Source organism: Tinamus guttatus, unplaced genomic scaffold, assembly GCF_059628265.1.
Source record: "Tinamus guttatus ecotype Peru unplaced genomic scaffold, ASM5962826v1 Tinamus_guttatus_pri_ptg000314l, whole genome shotgun sequence".
Lineage (NCBI taxonomy): Eukaryota > Metazoa > Chordata > Aves > Tinamiformes > Tinamidae > Tinamus > Tinamus guttatus.
In genome coordinates, this window is record NW_028288848.1 from 72,501 (window position 1) to 99,759 (window position 27,259).

The 27,259-nt window shown below is 39.2% G+C and overlaps 1 protein-coding gene across 1 annotated transcript in view; it reads left to right on the top strand.

Annotated features, from left to right (window-relative positions):
* The window catches only part of SHTN1 (shootin 1), a 55,005-nt gene that overhangs the window by 19,284 nt on the left and 8,462 nt on the right, over nt 1-27,259 (top strand). The window contains exons 4-14 of the mRNA XM_088528586.1: nt 1,576-1,670; nt 3,843-4,011; nt 6,628-6,725; nt 7,697-7,778; nt 10,215-10,309; nt 18,272-18,418; nt 19,708-19,861; nt 22,026-22,134; nt 23,595-23,677; nt 25,810-25,919; nt 26,586-26,639. Coding sequence (XP_088384712.1) covers nt 1,576-1,670; nt 3,843-4,011; nt 6,628-6,725; nt 7,697-7,778; nt 10,215-10,309; nt 18,272-18,418; nt 19,708-19,861; nt 22,026-22,134; nt 23,595-23,677; nt 25,810-25,919; nt 26,586-26,639 — 1,196 coding nt within the window. The remainder of the gene's footprint in view (nt 1-1,575; nt 1,671-3,842; nt 4,012-6,627; nt 6,726-7,696; nt 7,779-10,214; nt 10,310-18,271; nt 18,419-19,707; nt 19,862-22,025; nt 22,135-23,594; nt 23,678-25,809; nt 25,920-26,585; nt 26,640-27,259) is intronic.

Genomic DNA, 27,259 nt, shown 5'->3' on the forward strand with positions numbered 1-27,259 from the left:
AAGAGATGTCTTCTATAAGAACAAGATTTACCTAAAGCTTTAGGTCTCTTAATTAAATGAACAGGCTTGGAGCAGAAAACGTATCCCAAAGGCAGAAACAGTGGTAAGAGAGCAACCACTTCTCTTTGGTTGTCTTTTTGTGATTGAAAGATGTCTTGTACAAACGGTGTGGGGACCAAGATTTCACAATTCTTTGTCCTATTATTTTTTTTTATTTCCTTTGGACTTTGGAAGGAAGTTAGCAGTCCAAGAAACTCTTTTTTTAAAACAGAAGTCATCATAAAGCGCAATGTGAAAATTGTTCTTGCTTTGCAGATCTTGTCACTCACATGCAGCTGCTGATTTGACAGCGAACTCCAAAATGTTGATGATTCCTTATGCTGCTAACTACAGTAGGATCAGTAAAATTACGGTCTTTAATAGTAAAACTTCTTAGCTACCTGCATGTTCCAATCCTAAAATCTTCTGCAGTCATTAAGATGTCCGGATGTCAAATAAATTTAATCCTCCTCCAAACTTTAGGCATTGTTAAGTTGCATCATTCTTGTTCACCGTGTGTGCGGATATTCTTGGTGGAGGGCAGGAAGAAGTTTCTACCATTGCCGCTTAAGAGGAGATTTTCCGCAGTTTGTACATAGGTGCTTAATGAGCCTTGAAAGGGGCTTTATAAGTTAAATGTTATTTGTGCTTTTAAAACCTCTCTACCTCCCATTACTTCCTGCCTAAAAAATAAGATATATTTTTGGTCACTCTAAGGATACATTTCTCTTAGATGTGGTCGAGTGTTCCCTGGATAATAGGTACTCTCTAAGGCATCAGGGATAGGTGCATCTCTTGCTCTTCCAACAGCAAAGTCAAATGCAGTAGCACAGAGGTAGTAGCTGATGGAGTGGAAGAAGACAGGGCAGTGCAGTGATTTGTCCCCTTTTGTGCTCTACCAGGCGCTGAAAATGAGGAGCCTTCAGTCCAGTAACTCTTTTCTCCATATACGTCCATCCTGGAGCTTCTCTGGTGCAGTACATTTAGCAAGAGTGATAGGGTTTAAACCTCAAGACGGGAAAGGGAAAATAATTCCTTTATAACACATTCGAGTTAAAATTGCTGTTCAAAAGTATTAATGTTCCAGTGTTCTGAAAACTGCATGCGCGCACACACACACCAAAGTTCCAAGAGGGTTAAAATGGCTTCTGACAATCTTGAGGGACAGTCCTAATGATGCTCTTCTGACTCCTCAAGTATGGCTGAAATAAGAATGGTAAATGGTAATGGTTAGAGAAGTGTCTGCTGGGCTTCTGCTTCCTTAAATTTATGCCAAATTCATCTTGCCAGTTGACCTTCTGTAATGCTGCAGGCATGGCTTAAGAGAGAACTGCTTGAAACGGTGCAAATATTCAATGTTCAAAACAGTTCCCATCCATAAAGGTTTTGTAAGTATGTACTCTCTGAGTTCAGGATGCTTTCATTGAAAATTTAGCAAAAAGAGTTGGGGGGGAAAAAAAAAAGTAGGATTTCTGATCATGAGATGTATGTGTCAAGTGCTGGAAAACACTGACTAATTTTTAAATTCTTCCCTAGTTTCTCACATGGTTATTGAGGAAGTAAACTGTATTCAAAACCATCTTGAAATTGAGAAGACATGCCGTGAAAGTGCTGAGGCTTTGGCTTCCAAGGTGAGGAGAGTTATGGTTATTCTGTTTCCTCTGATTTTTTTCATTCATCTTGAGATTGCAAAATTAAGACATACATGTCCTCTACGTTGTTTTGGTATGCTTTTGTAGATCCGTGAAATAGTTTTAAGATGATAAGAACTGTAAGATGTATGCAAGATTTAAAATGCAATTCTTGCTTTCAATGAAAGAAATGCCCACTTTATGTATGGCGCTTTTGTGGGTTTTTTTTTTTTTTTGAACAGTAAGTCATGGCCCAACTTCTTGATACCTAGTTCTTATGCACTTTTAGGTTAAATGGTAAACAAGTTTTAGAACCATCCCATGTGAGATATAGAGCAGTAATGAGCATTTCAGTGCCTAAATCAAATGGAAAAAGTCAACCACTGAATTACGTTCCAGGTGACTGTTTATGAAAGCAAAGTGAGGGCAGGGGAAAGGTGACCTCCACTGCTCTGCTGATTGCATCTAGTCTGATGAATTTAGCAAGTGTGTAATTTTCTATATTCCATCTCATCAGAAGTGCATTATTATTAAAGAATTTTTTTATCTCTGTTATATATTTTTGGTTGTGTAAAATGCGTCTGAGCCACTTCATCAGAAAATGGATTACAGCAATTTTGAACCAAATTTCATTAGCAATACTGACTGCCTTTTTTTTTTCTCATTTCCCCACCCCCCTGCCCAAAGTACATCTTTAGATATGGTAAAAATCACACTAGCAAGAAATCACTTTAATTTAGATGCATTAGCAATGTACCTTCTGGAGGTATTTACTTAATTGTTTGCGTAATGACACTATATTAGAATTCATAAGATAGACAATCAGCATATAAGTAAGAAAATGAATGTATTTCTTTTCTTTATCTGCCCTTTTCCTGTAATGCACATACAGAGGTAGCTGAAAGACCAGCCCCATTTGGGGCTGCTTTACCAAACCTGACTCATTTGTTAGCGAGTGCTCACTAAAGGATGGAAGATTCCCCACATCACTCTTCCCGCTTGTTCAGTCCTGCTCTTTGGGAATGAGATGTTGAAGGAACTTTTTACTTGAGTAAATCTTCCGCAGTACTTGAGTAAATCTTTCAAGGGGCTGAGGAAAGGGGGATAAAAGATGATTTGCTTGGATAAAGAAATTGGGATCTAACTGTGCAGTATATGTTTTATTTCAAGGCAGAAATTGGACTGCAGCGTGGATGTGCTCTGTGTCGTCAGTGGAAAGTTGAGCCTTGTTCTTGGAAGTGACCACAGGGAGTGCTTGTCTTGTCGGTGGGCAGTCACATCTATATGTGCCTGAGCACCCCAGAGACTGTGTTGAGCTTGCTGAGATCTGCTAGCACAGAGTGTGTAGGTGCTGAGCAGTGAGGAAAATGTTAAACAGTTGCAACAATCCCTGTTGTTCAATCTCTCCTGCCACCAGTAACCACCTTGGTTGAGGCAGGGAAGTGTTTTAGAAAACCTCTTCTTATCTTCCACCAAACACTGGATGCACTTAAACATCCAGCACAACTGCCCAGAGTGATTTTGACTTGTGGTTTGACCCATAAAGAATTACGCTGTGTTATGGCTTTCGTTTCACATTTGTTGTTTATACAGTAATAATTATGCAGAAAATTGAGAGTAACTCAAAAAGGTTATAAGGTTATTCTGTTGTATAATAGTTGTGGTATTTGATACTTGTTTATAAGCAGAATAAGGGTGTAGGAAAAGATGAGACTGAATGATATGGGTGGCAAAGCTAGGCAAGCTTTGAGGCATGCTGGCCCTTCAGGTCATTCAGCTGGGGCTCTTGTACCAATATCAACATGTTTCAAGAGTTAAAGCAGCTGTTGCAAAGAACACACAGCATGAAGCAAGTCTGACAGTTGAGCTGAAGCTACACAGGGCATTTATTAGTCAGAAGTACCACACAGGACTGTGTTTCCTCACAGAAAAGGCTACGGATGAAGCAGCATGTTGAATTCAAGCCTCCTCAGAGGAGAAAGAGGACAAGCTTCCCATCTTCAGCCCATTTTAGTGTAAAATGGAGCGTTTAAACTAATGTCACCCTTTTCTTTTTCTTTGTTTGATAGATCTTTTAATGGCAAGGGGGAAAAAAAAGCTATTTTTTTCCTTATACAGCTCCTTAAAGACAGACTAGCTATCTTATTACTGTTTACACTTACACTCTTTCAGCTGAACAAAGAAAATAAGACCTTGAAAAGAATTAGTATGCTTTATATGGCAAAACTGGGCCCAGAAATTATCACTGAGGAGATAAACATTGATGAAGATGATTCATCTGCAGATACAGAAGCTGGCTCTGGATCATGCAACTCAGTGCATTGCCAACGCCAAATAAAAGGTGAGAATTGTTACTGAGCTTACAGCACACAGAGGACAAAAGTTGTCTGCAGAATATGGTATTCATTTGGGCTAGAGATTTGCCTTGTTCAGTACTATACCTTTGACAGTGGTCAGGAGAGGATCTCCAAGAAGGGCTTTAAGGACGTGGCAGACCTGTTTTTATATTGTATATTATGTGTACAAGGTAAGTTGCAGTGCAACAAGCAAATGGGATCTGTACAGTCAGGAGTGCTCAGTGTTACTGAGCTGGCAAAGGAAACATTTCCTTAGATCCCTAACACAGTAAAAGTTCATTTGTAGTTGGGCAGAAGGACAAGGTCACCTTGATATTGCTTCAGCTGCTGTTTACATTTGGCGTGACATTGTTCAAAGCCTTTAAGACGGGACTCTCCATTTATATTTCCATTATATATTTTAGTATACAAAAGCTTCATTCATATTTCAGAATTATTACTGAACAAGTGAATTAAGAACAGTGCTGTACCAGGAAAAACAGAAAGCTTGGGAATATTAAATTACATAGTTATCAGAATTGGTACTTTATTAAGAAATTTCTGGCAATTTTAGCCATACAAAAACTGCCTTCTCTGCTAGCCTAACTTTGTGACAGTCACCATGATCCTATCTATATGTATTACTGTATTGTAGTATCCAACAAAGGGAAATGTCTGTGTTCATCATTTTAAGATATGGATTCACATCCCATTTGCTGTAGAAGTTCTGCTGTCCATGTACCTGGAAGAAGTGTGTACATATATGGGGGCAGAAGGATCTGACAGTTTGTTCCAAAAGTCATTACTGAATCTCTGTCCCAAGCCTCAGCTAAGTTGCATGGCATTTATTCTCCTGGAGCAATCTGAGAGTGCACTGGGTACAGAGCAGATTGCCTGCTAAATGAAAGATCACACGTAACAAAAGAGAGGTGTAAACTTGCCTGTAATCTGTTGTTTTATGCAGGCCTGTGCTTCCCAGAGTTGAGTTTTGTGGTGGGAATCGCAAACCTCTTTTAGCTTTCTCACCATTCAGCAAAATATTGGGTATTTTTTGCAAAGATTTTTTTCCCCTTTCCAACATCTCTAGGGAAGGATATATAAATAAAGTAGCATTGTCTGAATGTTTTATTAACACTATTTCATTCATTAAGGTGATAAAACTTTGTCCAGAGAGCAAAAAGGGAGAAGGGCATCTTTATACAGTAGGAGGAGGTGACAGGAGAGATCTGGTTCTTAATGGAAGTATAGAGCAATCTGAGCCATAACTGAAATTCAAATACTGATTTGAGGGTTGATTTTTTTAAATTATTATTATTTTTTGCTATCCTTTTTGACATAACTGAAAAGTCAACTGTGTTGGTGTAGCACTTGAGTCCATAAGCTGTATCTGGAAAAAAAAAAATTCTTGTAGAGACTTAACATTTAGGTACATGGCTAGGCTCCATTCTCTGCATTGAGGGCCATTTATGTACTGTAAGACCCAACTTAATCCAGATCCCATAAATTTTAGTGAGAAATTTTCCATTAACTCCACCAGACAACACACAAAACAGAAGACTTGGGTCGTTAGTTAGCTGGGAAAGTAAGTTTGACTCCTTACTTTACAGTTTATGTGCTGCTAATGGGGAGGAAAATAGATCTGATGCTTCTGAAAGGGAAGCAAAGGGGAGAGAGGAAAGCAGAGCAAAAATGTCAACATTGTGAAGATTTGAAATGAAACAAAGTGGCATCATATATGTCATAATCATCTGCCACTGATTAGGAACAATTTTCTTAACAATTTTCCTAACTCATAGTTGGTATTCAAAGAACAGCAGTAATATGAAATTCTGGAAGCATGTGGGGAATTAAAACACTTAACTGAAAACTAATACGCAGCAATAAATTTGTTTTGTGTTCTTTTTATATTAGTCTAAGCTTTGATATATTCCATATGCATACTGATCTCCTGTTAAGAAGTGATTGTAATCAAATATTTGTGGGTTTTTTGAATTTAATTTATTTCTTATTTTGATAATTAAGGAAAAAAAGAGGGGAAAACTGCAGACATTAGCTCTTCTTTCAGTAAAGGTTACATTCTGACTCTATTCACATAATGTTACAAAGACCATAAATTGGCAGCTGTTCAGGACAATTTCTTCAGCGAAAACCTCCCAAGTATTAACTGCCTGTTGTTTTGTTTATTTCCCTTGTGACAAGAACTCATGATCCAAAAAGAATTGAAATGCATTAATTTGTGTTAAAGGATGTCTATTAAAAGCTGCTTTCCACTGCCTAGAGTCTGTGCTAGAGCCCGGGTGATGTGGCTGTCTCCTGACTAAGACTGAGGCTGCTCTGCGGTGGCAGAGTTGACCCCATTATAGCAGGGAATGAATCATTCAGAATGCAAATAAAGGCAGCAGCCCTGGACAGGGAAGCTTACCTCAGTAAAGTGAATCTGAAACTGCAGCCCACTTATAGATCTGTCACTTGACACCTGTGTTCCTAAATTATTGAGGATGTACCTTGATACCTTATCTGCAGTTAAGGTGCTTTGTGTTCAGTTGTATTTGTAGGATTACAATTTTGCTTTTGTTGCTCTGCAAATAAAATAAAAATTCCATTTCCTTCCTCAAATACAGAGCTGCGAGATCAGATTATATCTGTCCATGAGGAAAAGAAGACCTTAGCCATTGAACTGGAAAACCTGAGGTGCAAACTTGTAGAAGTAATTGAAGAAGTATGTATTGTACCATGGAAGGCGAGACCATGTTAGTGTGTAGTCAGTACTTTTTGTATCTAATTTTGCTAAAAAACACAGTTGTGAAGTTAATTGAATACTATCTAATTGGAAATCTTGCCAGCTTGTCCACATGATGGACCACTTAAAAGGCCCCTTCTAGGTGCATGCCCTAAGAGTACACTCTGCTGCTGACCCTGGCACGTGCCTCTTCCTGATCCCTTCTAGGGCCCATATTTTTTACACTTATCTCCCCTTCCTGACAGCCCGAGTTTGGTGCTGGTTGTTGTTTGTTTTTCCCTGAGCCTCTGGGTGTGCTACGGAAATACTTTGGAGAATGCCTGGTTTAATTACTGGTGCTACTACATTGAGCATATCCTTGATCTTAGCCATGGGCAATGCCCAGTCATGGTAATTAGACCAGCAAATTGGCTTTTTGAGCCAGCAGTTTAATTCCTACTTGAAAACTGGATAAGCCAAGTAGTGGTGCAAATCAGGATTTAGAGTGGCTCTTCCTGTTGCTGTAACACTTGCATTCAGAAAGACACAGCTGATGGGTCTTGGACAATAAACAGTTCAGGAAAAAAAAAAGAAAAAAACACCCAGCAGCCTGACTGTGTTAAGATACAAACAGTCAAGGACAAGCCAGTAACTTTTTAATCAGGGGCTATGGTGCCTCATCGTGAAAGATTCCACAGACTTTGTGTTTGCAGCTGCGACTGGTACGTGCCATGAGAAGGGGCCATGAGAGCCTCACGTGAGGTGTCATCTCGTAACCCTTTAATGCTGTCTGAAGTGGGGGCGCATCATTTGGGGGTAAAACTTCTTTATATCCCCTTGTAAGCCCTAATATCAAGCTAATTCTAAGATACTGAATTTCTGAAAGCAAATATTATGTGCATTATGAATGTGCCATATATCCTGTAATACTAATGAAACATCTTTTTGATCTGTTCTTTGCATGTTCCTAGGTGAATAAAGTGAAAGAAGAAAAAGCAGTTTTGGCAACAGAGGTTAATAAGCAACAGAAACTGCTGGAAAAATGTAACAGAGGTGTGTTTATTTCTTTTCAACAGGTGTCTTTTACTTGCTCCCCCCTCTACATTTAATTTAAAGACAATCTTTAGAGCTTTTATGGTGCAGTACAGAAGCAGGGACTCTAGGCCTGATCTGGCACTTGGGCCTCATTGTGGTGCACTGCACAAATATACAGACTGTTCTACACTGTTTCTGCTGTAGAAAATTGTGATGGAGAAATTAGAAGGATAAATGGGAGAATATTTTGCTGTGGCAAAAATGGCAGATTAAAATAGGAAGGTAGTCTCTGACAGATGGAGTTTGAATCCCAATCTCCCCTTAATTTATATTATTATATAAGCCTTTTAGTTGGGACACAGCTAGAAGTTTTGAACATTTAAGATCTTGGGAGAATGTGGTCATGTACTCAGAGAATGAAGGAAACGGGACAATGGTGCTGAGAATGGGGTCAGTGGGAAAGCAGGGACCCAGGCAAGTGGGAAGAGAGAGAGGAGAGGCAAGGCAGGGACAGGGACTAGAGACAGTCTACAGAGAAATAGGACTCAGGAAATGAAAACTTTTTCTTAATGGGAAGCCTTTCCCTAACGAAGGAGATTGCTTCCAGATGAGAAATAGTTGACTCAAAAGTAGTTGAGGGAAGCTTGGAGAAGAAGGTTCTAGTGGCTTGTTTTCCTCTTTTGTGTTTTTTGCTTAGCCTTGTAAAATTAAAACATGAATGAAAACTCTGAATAGACACTGGCTGCATTCACTGTCTCTGATGCTGCCTTGGAGCTGTGTAATCAGTACTTTCCTATCAGAGTTGGTGAATTTAACATTTAATTTTTTCCAAGTTTGTTTTTAAAAAAGAAAATTTTGAGAGTCAGATGGATAGGTTGAGTTTTCCACTGTCTAAAGTAGCACTTACTGCACTTAGCTGTAAAATCTTTACACTTGTCTCCAAAGGAGCAAGGGACTTGCACAGGACAGCTTTAGAAATGCAGTGTCCTCCCTATGAAAATTCTTCTTCAGCCAGTAAGAGCTGAATCTTATCAGAAGAGTGTCAGTAGTCACTGAAACATGTTAAAAATTTATAGGCTGGGGTCTGTTCAGCATATATAGTTTGGGGAAATGAATCCCGGAGCTGGCTTCAGCCAGCTGCGTTCAGCTTCACTTGTGTGAGCATAGCTTGAACACAGGCAGCTCAGAATTGCACTACTTGAAACCTCCTGAAAGCTCTGATGTAAAGGGATTCTTTATACCCTAGTTAGGCTCGATGCCTCCGAAATATATACAGTCTTTAGCTGATTAAGGCTCTCTTGTGTCTTTTATTGCTCAAGGAAGCAATATATTCAAGGAAGCAATACGCTGTTTGGCTATCTCGTGTTTGCTACGCTAGTCTTGAGTTTGGGCTCTACCAAAAGATGCTCTGTCTATCTTTAGTCCTGTTCTAGATCAAGTTAGAAGTACATCATTGGCTTAGTGTAACTTTCTGGTCAGTATGGAGGGATGATCATTGATGTGCTGGTAGAACAGAGTCAAATTTCTCAGCTTAATCAATAGAAATTAAGCTTGATTTTCCTCCTCTTGCCTACCTTAAAAGAAAGGCAAAACTTTTTCAGGATTAGAGGTCATGACTTTTGTAGCACTTGGTCCTATGGGGACTCCAGACAACTAAAAATGATTTGTTCTGTAGCATTTCTGCTTTAGATTTAAAATCTTCTAACTGTAAAGGACACTGCTAGGTGAGAAGCATGTGGTGAAAAAGAGCATTAAGGGATGGAGACAGAGATATAAATCTGTGGAAAAATCACTTTACTCTTCCTTTGTTATTATAAGGCTAAAAAGTGTGTCTGTAGAGTTGATCTAACTTTATGTTATTGTGCTGAATGCCAAAATAAAGCTGTGATAAGCAAATAGAAATATTTGCCAAGTTAAATATCAGATGTTTACAGACAAAGTAAAGATGCAGAGAGCAAGTTGCCTAATACTTCAGAAAACAGTAAAAGAACATTCAATATGCTATTGTAAGCATATTGAACCAAAATATCTAGTGTTACAGTGCCTGTTTGTGTAGGTAGGCATGGAGTGATTAGCTGTGTGCACACAGGGGTAAAGTAGATATGGGTGATGATAGTCAAAATGCCCATTTTTGAGGTACAGACACTTTTAATGTGGAATTCAACAGTCACTGCTCTGCAGTGACATTGCCCAGCAGTGCAGGATAGCAGGACTATTGCTGTGCTTAGACCAGTAATTGTTTATAAAGATAAAGGGAAGGTTTAGAGCAAAGCATGGAAAATATTGCAATGTGGACTGTAGATGGAGAAGTAAAATTAAGTTACATCTTCATTATGAGGGTTCACAGTACTGGGGCATAGCAGCCTATCTGGATAAATCTAGTAGTACTTCGTTTTATTGTTTGGTTGCTTTGTTACTCATTTCTCTTTTCCTGGTTTTATTACATTCTTACAGTGTCTGTGCTGGCAGTAGAGGAATATGAAGAACTTCATACAAACTTTGAACTGGAAAAGAATCTGCGGAAGAAAGCAGAGTCATTTGCACAAGAGGTGAGTAGGCCCAGAAGAAAGACATAAAAAGAAGATGTTGCAGTTGGGGGGAAAAAAACTACCAGCCTAGATGATCAGGTTTCAGTTCCCAGTTTTCATACAAAATATGCCTCTGAATTCCTGTGCACTGTTTAACATCTGTACTTCATCTGAAAAATGGGTACATTATTTCAACAGCATTTATATCAACAGCATTTATAAAGCAGTATTACCTTCTCTCTTTTTTTCAAGTGAGACTTTAAATATAGAGAGGACTTAGACATCCATAACAATTGAATAGAGAATATGGAGCAGTTGGGATTGGGAAGGATTGTCTGCCTTTCTAGTGATATAATTCAGAGCTGTATTTTTCCTGAAAAATATGTGAACTAGCAAAAAAAAGCTTTGTAAGATAGGGTGTTCTGCTGCTATATAGCTTGTGATTCTGGAGTAACATCTGTAGAGAGAATTCAAGCTGAAAAGGAAGTGCTTTCATGCGCTAGAAAAGATATTGACTCCCACTAGATAGGTACTTAAGGGAAACATCCAAAGTCTGCTATGAGGTAGACTTTTAATTTTGAAGGCCTGGCTGCAAGTAAGGAGATATTTGCCTTCAGGAAATCAGTTTTGTCTGAGTGTTAACTCGTTACCTGCTTTTTGTCTTTGCTGCTTCTCTTAAACAAACAAAAAACATTGTATTCAGTTAGTGAGTATAAACAAGAGCCTATGTTCATTTTGAAACTCTAGAGGGGGGGGAAAAAAAAAAAGTGACTGCCTGCTGTGTGCTGTTACTCTTGCATTGTGGTCTGGGTATTTTGACGCTTTGAGTATGACCAGAATCATGTTGTAGCATTTCAAACACAACAGTTTTGTGGATTGGAGATAAAATGTGAACAGTCTCAAAGATGTAGAAGCAAGAGGTGACCGTCAGCACTGATTTTGCCCTCTCTCTCTGTGAACGTGCTGTGTACAAAGGTTGGTTAAAGAGCTGGCAAGGGTACTAACCAGGTGCAGCTGAACACAGAGGTTCTGTTTTCTCTCTTCCACCTTTTTGCAACTCTTTCCTTTCCTCCCCTTTGGATGTTATCCTGTTGAACCTTTGGGAACCCCATTCAAGAAGTTACATTGTCAGAAAACAAGTAACCTCTAGGAACAGCTCAATTTCTCTTTCTATTAAATGAAACTGTGCATTTGAATAACAGAGCCAGTTCCTCATGCTAATATTAAAGGAGAAAGGTAAGTGCAAATTCCAGTGTATTAAGATTCTCATTCGTTCATTTAGGCACATGGTACACTTTAGATTTAAAAAAAAAAAAAAAATACCATGAGTCTCCTGCCTATAGCTGTCAGTATTTCTGCTGTGTGTTCAGAATATAACTGCACTTGACTAAAGGTAGAGTGGGAGATCACAGGAGCGGCTGCCCGGGCCGCATTTCCAAGTGATGCTCTTTGCATCCTCTGCTTCCTCTAGGAGAGGAGACTTTGCTGTGGAAGGGGAGCAAGTGGGAATGCAGGTGTGATAGTTGATGGCAGGGCCAGCACATGTGTATAAGTGAACACAGATGGGAGGAGAGAAGAGACAAGCAAAGGAAGGGAGCAAGTGCATGTAAGAGTGAGAGAAAACTTGGAAATTAGAGCTTTTAATTAAAAAAAAAAATCCAATGCAGCTTTAATTATAATCATGCGCCTGGCACTGCCATAGTATATTTCATTAAAAATGATCTAACCTGAAACATTGGAATTCATGATCCTTAGAGTTTTTAAAGAAAGCGAGTAAATATTGTCAGTTGTGGTGTGGAGAGAGGGAAGGAGAAAGAAAGAGGATTTGAAGAGAGTCACAATCCATTGTGAAAAGTAGAGGAATCTTCATAAAAGAACTAAATAAATAGAGTGTGTAAGGGGTGGGGACATGGAAAAATCTGTACCTGCCTGAATAAAGCAGGGTTGTTAACACAGGAATCTTGGCAAGCTTAACTAGAATTCTAGTGTCATGTTTTAAGAGACACTTTAAGATCTCTCAGCTCTTTGTGAAGCAGTTTATAAGAAAACAAAGGAAGGCAGAGAGTATCTTGAAGGCCATTGCAATAATACAGAGGCTAGCCTGAAAAGCACTCTTGCACAAAGATGAGTAAAACACAAAAGATACTGCCGAGGCAAGCCAAAAGGGGTGGAACACGGGGAGAGATGCAAATTGAAAGTTTTAGCAATGTAAAAATCCCAGGAGTTTAATAAAATAATCTAGCATAAATGGTTTATTAAGCACTTATCCTGCCTTCCACCAATATTTTGTAAAGTGAACTGTTTATTACTGTCGTGTGTGCTGGCATGGAGACAACCCCTGCACCTGAAGTTACTTTGGAGATTTCGCTGGGAAGAGGCAGTGTGCTCTCAAATTTAGTGCTGGGCTGCTGCTGCTTTTCCCAGTACCTCAGGTAAATAGAAATAGTGTCAAATTATTGGGCAGACTTATTAGGGTTCCTCTCCCTTCCACCAATAGCATAGGCTTTTCCTCAAATCACAGCATGGAAAAATTAAAGGACATCCAAAGTATTATAAATAACTTGCCATTTGAAAAACTGAATGACTACATTCAAGGAAACCCTGGTCAATGATCCGCATTGTCCATCTTTTTGTTTGTCTTTCTCTCTAATTCCCGAATTTGTGGATGCATTCAAAAGTGTATTGATGTGTGGTTTTTAAATAGCTATTGCACAAGAACATGTTCACATTTAACTCATTTACTTCAAAATGCCTCTGTTCCTTATGAGACTGTGCAAGTGCTCAGGTGACATATTACTTAATTCAGGAAAGAGTCTTCCAGTATTGAAGGAGAGAAGCTGGCCACCATTTGGAACACGTAGGGAGAATTACATTCTCTTTCTTACAGGTGCCTGCAGTACACAGGAGATTTTGGGCAATGGATTTGGTTGTCTCAATGACTTGCATTAGACAGGAGCTCCCAAGGAACTCTTCATTAGTATCTGTGATCTTTTGGGTTAATTGTAAGGATTCTTGCATTATCTTGCTACATCTGTGAGGGGGTATTGCAAATCCAGCAAACACTCATGGAGCAGCTCTGTACATACAAGTGCTATATCCTGTGTGCATTACCAAGGATACTTAGACACTGGTATCTGAAGACAATTAATTTGCAGTTCAGTTGACTTCACTGCAAATAATAATTAGAGACATGATGAGTGGTTAGTACTTGAATCCTTCTAAGCTTGGATGTTACCACTTTTGAAGCATGACAAAAGACTAATCTGCTTCATCAAGCTTTCTCCCAAGAACAGACTTGTGAAATGGTAACATTGGGTACTCTAGGAAACTGCTTAGCAGTTTTAGTGTTTAGTGCTCCCAGATGTTTAATCTATTTGAGGAAAAAAGTAAAGAGGTTTCCTCCTTTTATGTGGGATATGATCAATTTCTGAGTGTATTACATGACATCTAAATACTGTAAGACCATAGGTATAGCATGTAGTATTCTATATATTTCATATTTCTCCTATGGCAAAACCAAAAGGACTTAACCTCACTTTATAAAGTTGCCTGTCAATTAGGCAAAAAAAAAAAAAAAAAAAAAAAAAAAAAAAAGAAACTGCATGCTATGTAAGCACTAAAGACATCATTTTCAGATCAGAGAACTTGCATCTAAAATTAAGTGTGTGCTGAAGTAAGTTTGCCGGATTGCTGTGGCTACAGAACAATTTCAGGCAATTCAGTTACAAGGTATTTGTTGTAGTTCTTTTTTTCTGAATAGCTCTTCAGTCCCATACGAATCCACTTGAACACAAAGGTTTCGGAGTTCATACTGGACTAATGTCACTGCTTGATGTGCAGCTTTGAGCCTCAGTGTAGACAGTTTTTATAGGTCAGTGTCCAAACTATCACGGAACAAATAAGGTTGGACTATGGGTAAGTTTCTTGTGTTTTAATGAGATATGTTCTCTTCTCTCCCTATACGTCCATTAAAAAATCACTAACTACTGTTTCTGCTGTAATATTTATATGCAGTGAAGCTCTCATACCCAGATGTCCTTGATAATGTAGTACAGACAACAGTTACAAAGTTAAAGTGTATATGTATATTTTGGTAGTTGGGAATCATTGAACTAAAATCTGGGTTTATACTATATAAATCCAGAGTACGTCCTGTATTTAATACTGCTTAGTGCCCCATCAAGTGCTAATCCGACAAGATCACCCTGTGTCCCACACCATAGCACAGCCTTCAAACAGCCTTTTCTCTTGGGAAGATGCAAGTACCTTGATCCTCCTCTCCTGGGCTTGAACACAGGCCTGAGCTCAGGGTACTCGTATAACAAAAGCCTTCCTTCTCTAAATTTTGACCAATATGTAAATGAAAGTGATACCACTCCAGAAAGATGACTTATTGATTCCTCACTAGGATGTGGAGTGAATGGAGCAGCGGTTCCATGGATTTGAAATTGGAATCAAAAGATAACTTGACTGAAGTCCTCTTTTATATGTGAGACTTCTGAAGTGGGCTCTATTGTGATATGTGCCTGTTGTTACTTCGTTTATAGTGGAGTTCTGTTTGACACTGATTTTTATTTTGCTTTATGGGACCAATAACTACTTTATTATAACACTTTTTCTGTGTTGAAACATTATTCACCCTTCAAGCTTCAACTAAGAAAAAGAATTTAGTCCGCATAGCTAGTACGCAGAGCATTTATAGATGGAAATGTGGCAAGGTATGGATATTAAAGCATTTCCTTTGACCTTGTTTTGAGAAGAGTTAGTTGGAAAGCATCCAGTTATACCCTGAATGTTCCTTGAATGAGGATCAGAGTTCCCAGGGGTTTGACACTAACAGAGTTGCTTTCTAACTTTTTTAATGAGGAAGAATTCCTTTTTCAACTCTGGTGTAAACAAAAAACAGCTGCAGTGAATGCTCTGTAGGGTAATGGTTAGAGCAGGGGTCTGAGAATGAGGTGTGGCCCCATTGAGGTCAAGGGAAAAACTTTTATTTTCGGTGTTTCACCCCCTTCCCTCCCCCCTCTCCTCAGTTCTTGTTCAAACTCCATGATGGAACGTGGCCAAGTCCCAGATTTTCTGTGCTTCAGAGCTCCCATTTGTAAACTCAAGAGGGAAAGATACTTAGCTGCTGTGCGCAGTACTTGGAGATTTTTTTCAAGCTAAGTTTATAAGTATAAGCAAACTATTTTCCTTTGTGCTCTGCCTTTAGTTGCAGTCGTGGTTTCAATAGATTCCTCAGGCATTGGCTTATGTTTCCAGCATTGATTGGGATATTCTGCAGATAATTGTCTAGCAGGTGGTAAAGTCAGAACTAATCTGTCAATTGGTTAAATTCCACCTAGTCCAAATAATCCTGTTAGTAGCTATTTTGCCCTTTCAGCAGTCCTTTTAATTAATATTCAAGCTTGTGCAGGCAGCCAGGTTTCCACCCAGCTGAAGAATTGACTGTTTTAATTTAAAAATGGAATTATTTTCAAAGCACTCTTTTTCTCCCGTGTCAAACACATAGAACAAGCTCTCAAAAATTTCTCTTCACTTCTATCTCTCTCTATATGCCATGTTTTTCTTGTCCAATGTTTTCCCATCAATATAAGATGTGACGGTGCTTCAACTATGTGTCTAGGGAATTTCTGAACTAAATGGGACTCGTCACGAAAACAGATTCCCATTTGTCAGATTGGAGACCTATGCTATAGATCATAAAGTTTTTTTTTTTTTTGTGGTGGTGAACACACTTTCCCACATTTCATAAGCAGAAATCTATTTGCTATGTTCTGAAAGCAATTTATAAAGCTAATAAAAAGTGCAGGGCATCTTGAGGAAACTTTTGAATGAAAAAAATTTTATCTGGTTCCTCAGGACAAAATGAAATTTTTTCTCTTGAGAAAGCATGAAATACAGTGAATATGGATTTGTTACCTTTGGTGAAGTATATTCTAAAGTCATGATATTTGATTTGTTTTGGCACTATGTCATTTTTGCAGAAAGAATCAGATACAGATGGAGAGGAAGAAAAGGCAGCAGTGGGTACCTGCTCCCTCAAGCTGGACAGAAATTCAGGGAGCAAAAATCCCTTGAAATTATGACTTGAAACCATTTTTTTACTCCGTTCCCCCCCCCGGCTCAGAAAAAAATAAAAATAAAAGGCCAAGATTTGCCTTTGATTTGAAAATTCACAGTGGATAAACTACTATGTTCACACACACACACAAAATGTTTCTATAGGGATGTTTCTGTCACTGGACAGGAGGGCAGCAGGGTTTTATTCAGTGCTGACAAGTTCTTTACCTGTGATGATTTAGAGGTCTTTCTGACGTATAATTATTCGAAGATGCTGTTTTGTTTTAGTTTTTTGAGAAGATGAAATATCAAACAAATGGATGAGCTGTAGTGCAGCTCATCCCAGCTTGGGGTGGGTGGCTGGCTTTGGTTCTGAGCTTCTGTTGCCTTTCAACTGGCTTTGCTCTCCTAGCATGAGGTAACGCAGACATAAGCGATTTGAGTGTTGCCCTTTTGTTCATCTTAGAGATACAACTATAGTCCTAGAGCTGATATTCATCGTTTCCTCTTCATCAAGTACTTCCAGTTCTTTATCTCCTGCCTCGTGGTTCGGCTTTGCCGTGTTCGTTATTGGTGCTCTTGGTGGTCAGGCCGCATCCCGGGCCTCTTCCTTGGCCGGAGCGTCGCGCAGGCCGCGTTGTGAGGGAACGCTCAGCCCTGTCCACAGGCCTTTCTTCCTGCTTTTGCAGACGGGGAGCAGCTTTCCAGGGAAGCTCACTTGAAGTGATGCCAAAGGGTGGGTAGAACGCTGGCTGCAAGCCTGAATTGTCTGATGTTTCATTCAAATCCAGTGGCATTAGGAAAAAGCACGCAGCAGTGCAGTGGTACTGGACAGAAAGAAACCGTTTTTCAGCGTGTAGCATCTGTAATTTGGGCTTGGGAATGAAGAGTATGGGAAGCTGACAAGATCTCATGGAGCTTTTATATTTCTAAAACGGTGTTCCTTCAACACCCTGTTCTCGCTGTGCGGTGGAACTGTGCTTGAGCAGCCTGAGGGAACATCCCAGTTGCGAGGCTGTTATTTCCTGCCAGGGTGCTCTGCTCACCTCCTCACACCCCCTGACACCTCAGCCTCACCCAGTCCTGTTTCTCTTGGAAAAACGAGGACCATCGAGCGCAAGAGTGGAAGCCCCTGTTGCCGGCAGGGGACCCCTCTACCCGAAATACCCAGCATGAGGGAGAAGAAAGGAAATTCCTTGAGGAATTTGGCTGACAGGAAGCTTTTATTTTTCCTAGCTGAAGCCTAGAGATGTGACGTTTGTATCATTTGTATCAATGTCATGTCTCTAGACCATTTGATTTCTTTCTTTTTTTTTTTTTTTTTTTTAAATCACCCACTTTCCACATCAAAAACTTTAACTGGGGAAGAGGAAAGAATACAAGCATCAGAAGTAAAAGGCTGAATAGGCTTTTCCCCAAGGTAAGTACATACACTGTTTGTACAAACACAGACTGAAATTCATTTTCCAAGGCCACTCCATCATTCAGATATCTGTGTAACCCTCAGATACATGCACTTTATGCAGAGTGTGCGGCTGTGTTTGAGGAGATTATAACTGCAGAGACACTTTGTTTCTCAACCCTGTGCTCTTTGAATCTGCCAGAGCTCCCAGAGCAAGAATCAGATTATTCACATTTCTAGGAAGGAAAATTCAGCAATGCATTCACGTTCTGAATGCTGCCAACATCAAGGTAATTCAGGCATAGCAGCAAGTTGTTCTTTTAATAATCACTTGGTTCCCTTCAGTGTGCTCTTAGCTCTCGTTAATTTTACTCTTAAACTTCTTTTCCCTTCTCACCTTCCCCCCCTCCCCGCCATATTCACCCCATGGTTTTTGTTTCCACTTTCCTTTTTTTCTAGGAAAGCTTTAGCCCTTCTTTAAGTATTGTTTTTTGTTGGGTCTGTTTTTTGGTTTGCAGATGTTTATTGAACAGAACAAGATGAAAAGGCAGAGTCAGCTGCTTCTGCAAAGTTCTGCTCCTGATCAACAGCTTTTGAAAGCTTTGGATGAAAATGCTAAGCTGACTCATACGTTAGAGGAAGAGAGGCTTCAACATCAACAAAAGGTAAAACACGATTACTTTTTTACCTCATGCAGAAGTTTTTGAAAGCTTCCTGAACTTAATGAGTGATATGAATTGTCATGTATTTGCTATGTTCAGAATTATTTCAGATCTTGTCACCCCACAGGTGTTTATAGTCTAAAAACTAAGCTTCAGAGAAGATTACCATCCCCTTCTTCTGGGTCACTGGTAAGACACGAGTGCAAAACCTTCAGGCTGAGGCTTCTTGTTTAAGAGTATTTTATTTTGGATGCCGGTAAAGCTCCGAGTTTAATTATAAGCATTAAGAAGATTTTTACATGAAAGTAGGTGTGACAGGAGAATGTTTCAGACTGTGAGCAGTATGAAGGCTGTTTTTCTAGGATAAACTAAAAAGACCAGAGGCAAGAGATGGGCAGTTCATATTTGTAGTCCAGTCACTTGCTAAAGAAATACATGGAAGAGTCAAACCTACTGGAGTAGGGAAAAGCTAAGTGCTGCAAAATGGCATAAGAGGATCAGAAGTGATAGGATCTCAGCAATATATTTTCAAAATAGGATGATTAGATCAATTTTTAAGTGTGAGAAATCTCCTTTGCTTCACTGAGAGCATGAAAACAAGTTTCCTCTCAGATGTGAGGTCTATTCTTTTAACTCTTGTTAATATATTAATGTTAGAAATAAGTAAATAGTTTATATGCTTTCATGAATCCAACAACACTAAGATTGCATTTAATCTCTCATGCTTTTGAATTAATATTTTAAGAAAATCACCAGTTTATAGAAGACTTCTAATATTCGTCATCTTTAAGACTGAACCAAATTGCGTATATTTAATGAGGTTTGGTGATGATTGTTACTGTACACCTCAATGCTGCCTCTCAACCTGATGTGTTGTAATTCACCCACTGACAAGACAGTTTAAATAACAAGCTATCAGTGGAAACAGTCATTGAGAGACCAAGAATGGTAATATTCTTCTGCTTCAAATGAGGAAATGTCCTGAAAAGGAGCTCCTTCAAATGAAGCAACAAAAACTCTGTGAAAAGAAAAAGGGAAGATCTTATAGTGTAGGTACTTTGGGGCTACAGGTGTTTTCCAAAGGGGAAAAACAGTAGGAGTAGAATAGAAGATTCTGATGTCTTGCAGGAAGATATGTCTAGCTCTCATTGAAAAAATCTGTCTTCTCTGTGGGAACTTATAGATGACTCTACACTAACTTCATATTTTAGGACTTACCATGCCTGGTTCATCAAAGGGAAGGACAGAAAATACCTTTTATTGTAATGAATGCTATTGTTTGCCAACTGCAGGTCAAAGAATTGGAAGAGCAGCTAGAAAATCAAGCACTACATAAGGAGATTAGTCGTCTTAAACAGCAGCTAGAACTTTTGGAAGAAGATAAAAAGGAACTAGAGCTTAAGTGTCAGAACTCCGAAGAAAAAGCTAGAGACTTAAAGCATTCAGGTAAATGTAACAAATTTCAGTTTAGAAGTACACTTGGCTGTCTGAGCTGGTTGAAGAATTATGCATGTTATATTTGAGGTCCAAACTTGTATTTAACCAGACTAAGTTCAGTAGCTGTTGTCCGCCACAAATCTGGTATGTCCAGAATGTACTCGAAAGAATAACCTTGTAGTATTTTTTACAAATATAAAATGTTGGATTTCAGTGAATCTTATATGTGCATATATGCATATATATATATATATATATGGATGTGTTTCTATGTAAGGGAAAGAGTGCTCAGTGTAAATTTATGGTTTTAAACAGAAATAAAATCAGATAACTCTAGTCATTCCTTTGCAAAGATGAAGGATGGTTTGTCTGATTATGGAGTCTGTATTGCATGAACTGGACAAAAAAAACACCCCAAAGTTATCAAGCTACTCAAACATTTAATTGACTTGTGATAGAAGGTGCCAGGGAGATTGAAAGAATAACTTAGCCCTTCGTACTGAAATGTGAGAACTTGTGTTTCTCAATGTTTCTGCTGATGTGAGTCTTTTTTTTTTTTTTTTTCCCCAGATATTTAAAGGGTAAATACTGCATTCAGAATGCTGCCAAGGGAATTAGCTAAACAAATTCAGGGGGCTTTTATGGCTTGTATCTGTGAAAGTTATTCTTTTCAATCCTTATAGTCATAAGTTTTATTCTGTATTAAGTGACTGAGAGGAAGAAATTGCACTGTTTGTGCATTTAATCTAAAGCCCCAGAATTATGGACCAAGGTGATTCACAAAATATTTTTAAAGGAGCAACCATTGCCATTCAGATATTCCTGCAGTCTTGTGCACCAGTGTAGTGCCTGGTCTTTTTGCAGCAGCGTGCCTTTTGAATGAGGAAATTGGTGGCCTAATGCTCTTTATTTAAAATTGCTTTTGGAAAGTGTTGTGGCCTTGGTGTAAGAAGTGTGGGATGTGGGTGGTGCGTTTGCATGTGCCTTTGCTTTCTGCACTTAGCTCAAGGCCTAAGGAGATGCTGGGTTTTAAGTATGATACCTGGTCAGGAAAGAATTTGCACCCTGATCAAAGGAGACCGAAGCCCCTATCCGTAGTTAAGACTCAGGGAGTAGCTTTGCCTTTCTGAAACAAATCCCCAGCAGCAGGATTGCCTTTAAGCTTGTTAGCAGTCTTGCTTGGGAGACTTGTTTGGAGTTTAAGTTTAATGCTGTCCATCCTTAAAGATAAGCCTAGAGTAAAGATAAGCCACCGGAGTTCCTCTCAGCCACCTTAGAAATGATCTCATGGCAGATTCTTTCCTTTCAGATATTTGTCCTTTAAAAATAATTTATCAATGTAAAGATTTTATTTGGAGTTTAAAATAACTATTTTTTTATTTTACTTGAGATGTAAATGTTAAAGGTTTAAATTCAATAAATTTACATTTGCAATTTTAATTTGAAATAGTTTAATATATAAACCATTATCACAAGAACTGAAGTATCATATCCAATTTGGAAATCATATTTTGTACTTCCATCTGAGTTCTTCTATATTCACAAGTAACTACTAAGAATTTTAGTAACTAGAAGAAATTTAAGACTTTTTCCTCTCTTTCTGCCCTTTCCCAGTTAATTGCATTTGACACATTTCAGTGCAGAAGTATAAATATTTTCAATATTTTTTTAGACAGGGATCTGACGTAACAGGAGAAAATTTCTTTGAGATTTTGAGTTTGAGATTTTTTTTTGTTGGGGACGACATGCTGAAGTCCGTCAGCAAGATACAGGTATAAATAAGATTAGAAACGGAAATGGTTTATTTCCTCATCTTTGTTTATCTCATTCTAAAATGAAAATCGAAGTAGACTTTGAGGTGGATGTGATGCATTTTTCCCTGTCATATCATTTTATACATAGAATTTCATGTGAGGTAGAGCACCATTTTAATTCCAAGAGTAATTCAGGTTATAGATAGCTAGTCTAATGCTGTACATCTAGAATAGTGTTCTTAGTGAAAAGTGTTGCCAAAAATAGCAGTTCCTGGCAATTGAGTGTATTACTCTTGTTTGTTTTCCAGTTAATTAGGAACTTTTTTCTACTTAAACCTATAGAATATTTTTTTAGAACTCCAGCAGCAGATGTGGGAGCCAGAGAGACTCCCTCTGGTTTATTTCCTTTTCTTTCTCAGTTGATGAACTCCAGAAACGAGTGCAGCAGTCGGAAAACCCTGCGCCGCCGCCGCCGCCTCCTCCACCACCTCCTCCTCTTCCGCCTCCCCCTCCTCCTAACCCCATACGGTAAGTGCTTAAATCAAGAGTCACAGCACTCATGCTGTTGCTGAAGCAGAATGCATTGCACGAGCTTGCATTCAAGCAGGAAAAATTAAAGAAGAAAGGCTTTCTCTCCCTGTCTTGGGCTTAAGTCCTTCCTTTTTTGCCAACTGGACACTGCCCCAGTGGGTAATGGACCCAACACCCTGACCAGTTTTGAACAGTGTCTCCCTTCCTAAGCCGAATGACTGGTCTAGAGGGTGACTTTGGTGGAGGAGGGATCCCTGTCTCCTCTAGATTTATGAGATTTTGTTTCCGATTCACCTGATAGCTGTAATTACAAACTTGAAAAGTGCTTATCTCCATCTGCTGCTAAGAATATCCCTTTGAAGCAGAGGATACGTTGGATTACAGTGCGGCCCTTCCTGCCAGGTAGCCGTGATGAAAGTGCTGACCCTACGGAGTTCCCACAGCCATTTCCAAGATCTAAAGAGAAAGAGAAAGCCCTTGACACTGAGCGCTTTGCTGGAATTACCAAAATCAAGGCTGACTTTTTTTTTTTTTTTTAAAAAAAGTGACTGGTATGATATATTGGTCATTAGAGTCAAATTGTTTTTGTATAGTTTTTGAACAACAGTGTTTAGTCCCTTGCTCCTTTTACCTCCATTAAGTATTTTTGCTTGTCTGCTTCTTTCTCACTGGTGCATACTATGAATTAAACTTTTTTTTTTTTTTTTTCCCCGTATTTGAGTCCTTTACCACTCAGGACACACGACACACTTCAAGCCTTGTAGCAGCCAAACCAGAGTACTTTTTCAGTCGTTGGGAGGGAGGTTCATGTATATAAAGGTTGTTTTAAAAGTCGGGCAGCGAGTGTTGCTTTTTTCTGGTACTGGCTTTTGAGCCCTTATCCCAGTGAGGTCACTGTCATTCTCCATAATGACCAATACTTAGTAAAAAATGGTATGGCACATTAGATTTGTGTTAGTGCTTATGCTTGAGCTTAAGCATGAGCTTAAAGTCCCTTGCCTGGACTTTTGTTTTGGCTACGCTTAACGATAACTATTTTACACTGAGAATATTACAAACAGAAATGTTGGAGCTGGCGAGGAGATACTGATCTCCATATTTAAGTGTCTTTTAAGTGTACTTTAATATCAGCAGCTCTTCCTTCCTTTTATTAAGCCAGGGCAGTTTTGATTCCTCATGTGTCGCAATGAGGTGCTATCATCTAATATTCAGAGTTGAGATGTTTTGATTTATGCTTAATCTTTGTTAAAAGGAAATTAAAAAAATATTTTGAGGGGAGGCATCATGGAGGGTAATTCACTACCTACATCTGCACTCGCAAGTTGTTAAATGAGCCTCTTTCAAGGAGCTGTTCAGTCGGGTAGCAAGCAGGCTGTTTGCATGTCGTGTTGAGAGCTCCTTCTGAGGGTGTCTGTTAGGGAGCAGAATGACAATCTGCAGTTTCGTTTTTCTGGAAGGTCTCTCATGTCAATGATTCGTAAGAGATCTCACTCCAACACCAATGTGAGCAAGAAGGAGAAGCCTCCTCAGCAGGAGTCAGGTATGGCTCATTTTCTTCAAGGTACGTGCAGCATTCCCGAGCTCGGGCAGCACGCGAGTGCAAACGAACTGCAGGTGCAGGTGTTCCTGCCTGCAGCAGCACCACCCATGTCCTCAGTGCAGCCATCTGTCCTGCAGGCCAGACTCTGGGACGTTAAGTGATAGCTTTGGCATTGTGGCTGTGGTATTGCAAACTTCCTCAAGATCCCGAGAAAATCTGTGCAACTTTTTTGCCCCTGCAAGTAAGCTGTGATCAGCAGCCAATATAGTTTTTGCAGATGTGTATTTTAATATGAACAGCTTTTGAGGCCACAGGTCCTAACACATTTAGAGCAGACCTAGCGGTCGCTGTCCCTCACTGTAACCAAGAAGTTCTCATCCTCCTTCCTTTTACTTTAGAGCTTCTCATTGTTGCTGAGCTGATCTCAGTCACAAATTTGGCAGAAAAATGTGTCACCCTTTCTGCCCTTTGGGAAAGGGACAGAGGAATAAAGGGAATTGGGCTGGGACATCCCGATGTCTTTGGCGCAACTGGTTACCAGTGTGAGCAAAATAAGGGTGGTGGTCTGGGTAAAATAATAACAGAAGTGACCCTGCACCTAGATCTGTGATGAAGAGTCAATCTTATTTTTTCAAGCTCAATTATGTCACCTTCATTTATAAAGTTTCTTTATCTCAAGTGCCTGAGATGTTTTGATTACACAGTTCTGTTGAGACTGTTACAGTGATTGCAGGAAATACTGTGAAATTTGCTATGAGTTCTCTGCACCCCATTCTTTCATTATTTATTAGAAAACTTTAACAGTTCTGACCTTTCTTCAATCACACATAAATTGCTTCTTTTCTTAATAGCTGACCTGTTCTTAAAATAAAAGAAAAAAAAGAGGGAAAAGTTCTCTCTTGATCTAGTTATTATGTCCAACTTGAGGCTTGTTTTGACCCTTGCTATGGACTTGCAATGAGTGATTTCTATTGCATACCAGCGATTAGTCTTTTATATTTGAAACAGCCTGTTTGTGAAATTAAAGCCTGACATGAAATCAGCTTACAATACAGAAACTGCAGTTCTGTGAATCATCAGTAGTACCCTGACAAGTGAGAGAGCAAAAGCCTATTGAAATTTTCTGTTATATAAGGCACTACATAACAGCTTTGAATGGCATTCACCATATCTCTCCATGTTTTTACTTTAAATAGTCTTTTATTTTATGGCACGTTGTGTATTTTGTTACATTATCCAAAACAGTTAACAGGCACTGTTTAGCTTCATGATACCGCTCCCAATTTCATCCGAGTATTTTGTGGTCATGATATTGCATCTTTTGGAAATCAGCCGCTTTCTTTTGTGGTGTTTTAAGTTTTGCCATTTAACTCAATGCAACGTTCTTTAAATGGGTGTTTTTAGTTTAATCTGAGATGTCAGTGTCTCATTTCAGGAAGGTTTTTAACCTGTCTGAAATTTGAGACATATATTTGTAATCTCTTAACAGGCTAGATATGGGCCTCACTGTGGGGTGCTGTCAACTCGTCCCATGTTAATGAAGCTGTAGAAATTTCAGTTGAGCCTTAATAAATGGAGAACTTAATATATGGTACAACTGGAGCTGTATTTTTCACTCCTTGGTGCTTTAGTGCTTTAGCATTTGCAGGTCCCAACAGTTATAGGAGTTTTGCATTTTCAGGATCTCTGCTTTTCCAGACTTAGGCTGGCACTGCTGTTTGTCTGAGAAGTCCATAACTGGATGCTCAACAGGAGTAAACTGCCACTGCATCCTGGAACTGATGGTGACAGTTCAGCTGATGGCACCTATCGCAATAGCCCTGAATCCGGAAACCAGAAATCCAGATAAACAGAGAAAATTGTTGTTTTCTGCCATAGAAAACGGGAATACCTTCTAGATAGGCACTGTGTAAAGTGTCTCATTGTGGTGGGGAAAAGTAAGGGTAAGATAGTGGTCCTGTAAGAAAGACCAGGTGAACAGCCCACTTGTTGGGAGAAGAATGTGTATTTATGGATGTCATTTATGTTTTTAATAAAGTTGAGCAAAACCCTGGAGTTTGTTTTTAGCATAGATGCTTTTTCTTTTGGACTATTTTTCTGAAATTCATGTCTGTAATGTGATTTTGGAACAGGCGAAGAAGTCACGGATCTGAAGAGACAAGCTGTGGAAGAAATGATGGACAGAATCAAGAAGGGGGTTCATCTGAGGCCGGTCAACCAGGCGAGCAGACCTAAAACAAAGGTTGGAATAAACAGAAGAGCAATTATATTAGCCAAGCCCATAATTTATACTGAAAAAGTCAATTTTATACTGAAAATAAGTCAGATTCTCCATAACACACATGAAAGAATGTATTTGCTTTGTTTAGTTTTAAATCTTATAAAATAGAGCAGCAGAGCATGTAGCTGAAGAAGAGGGAAAAAAGTGAATGAAACAGTACACAAATGCCCATTTTCCTTGAAGACGAAAGCAAACATCTGCTAAAACAGCCACAGGAAAACAAAAAGCACCAAGAGTGTAACTGGGTAGTGTAACCGGAATGATCAGCAAGTCTGTGGTACTTGGTGCTGTTTCCTCCTTGCATGTAGCACTCAGACATGAATATGCTACTGTAATATAACACTTACTGTCTTCATAAAAGCTTGAAATAGTACCCTATTAATCTTTCCTAATGTATAGGCTGTGGCTTATAGTGTTATTTTTTGAGCTAAGACTCTTCTCTCTACTCATATGATGAAATGGATTGAATGTTACACATGTGCCCATGGGAGAAGAGACCAGAGGAACATAATACAACTGTACACCTGGGTCCTCAAGCACAAAATCTGCTGCAGTTAGGTCAGATTAGTAGTAAGCACGTGTTTTTATTTATTCATTTTTTAATGTGTGTGTTATGATTGCTTACAGCCAGAAACACCAAAGCCCTCTGAAAGTGCAATGAAAGAGCTGAAAGGGATTCTGGTAAGAAAACTTGTCATTTCTGTATTGTTTTATTTCTTCACACAGCTGACTGGGCGTTCTGTGCAAAAGCTGAAAGTTCTGCACTAGCATTTTGGTTTGCAGCTGCAGAGCAGCTTTGGATTGAATCCCCTGATCGCTTCCACTTGCTGCATTGGTCCTATTTATTGAATGGTCTTGGTCTTGCCAACAAATTTTGCTTTGGAGAAAAGTTGCCCATTAATTCTGCTCCGAGATAGTGTATTTCTGCCCCTGCAAGGAATGCGATGGTCTGCACAGAGGGTCCTTTGGAAACCTTCAAAATGCTCCAAAATAGGGACATTCAGAAAGAGGCCCCTGAATAAATCTAGTCCAAAGTAAATCTCTTGAACTGCCCATATGGTAGATAGGGTTCTCAGTGAAACTAATTTGAACCCCTGCTCTCTCCTGATACAAAGTTCAGAAGGAGCAGAAAGAAACCTGCGGTTGCCCTGTTGCTGTACCTAGCCTGGTGCTCCTGAGCCCTTCAGGCTGTTTGCAGTATCAGCCATGCTATATAAAATCCAATTCCAGCCTATTCTTGAGACCAGTCATTATGCACAGTCAGACAACAAACATGGGGGTGGGAGGTGCTGGGGGAAACA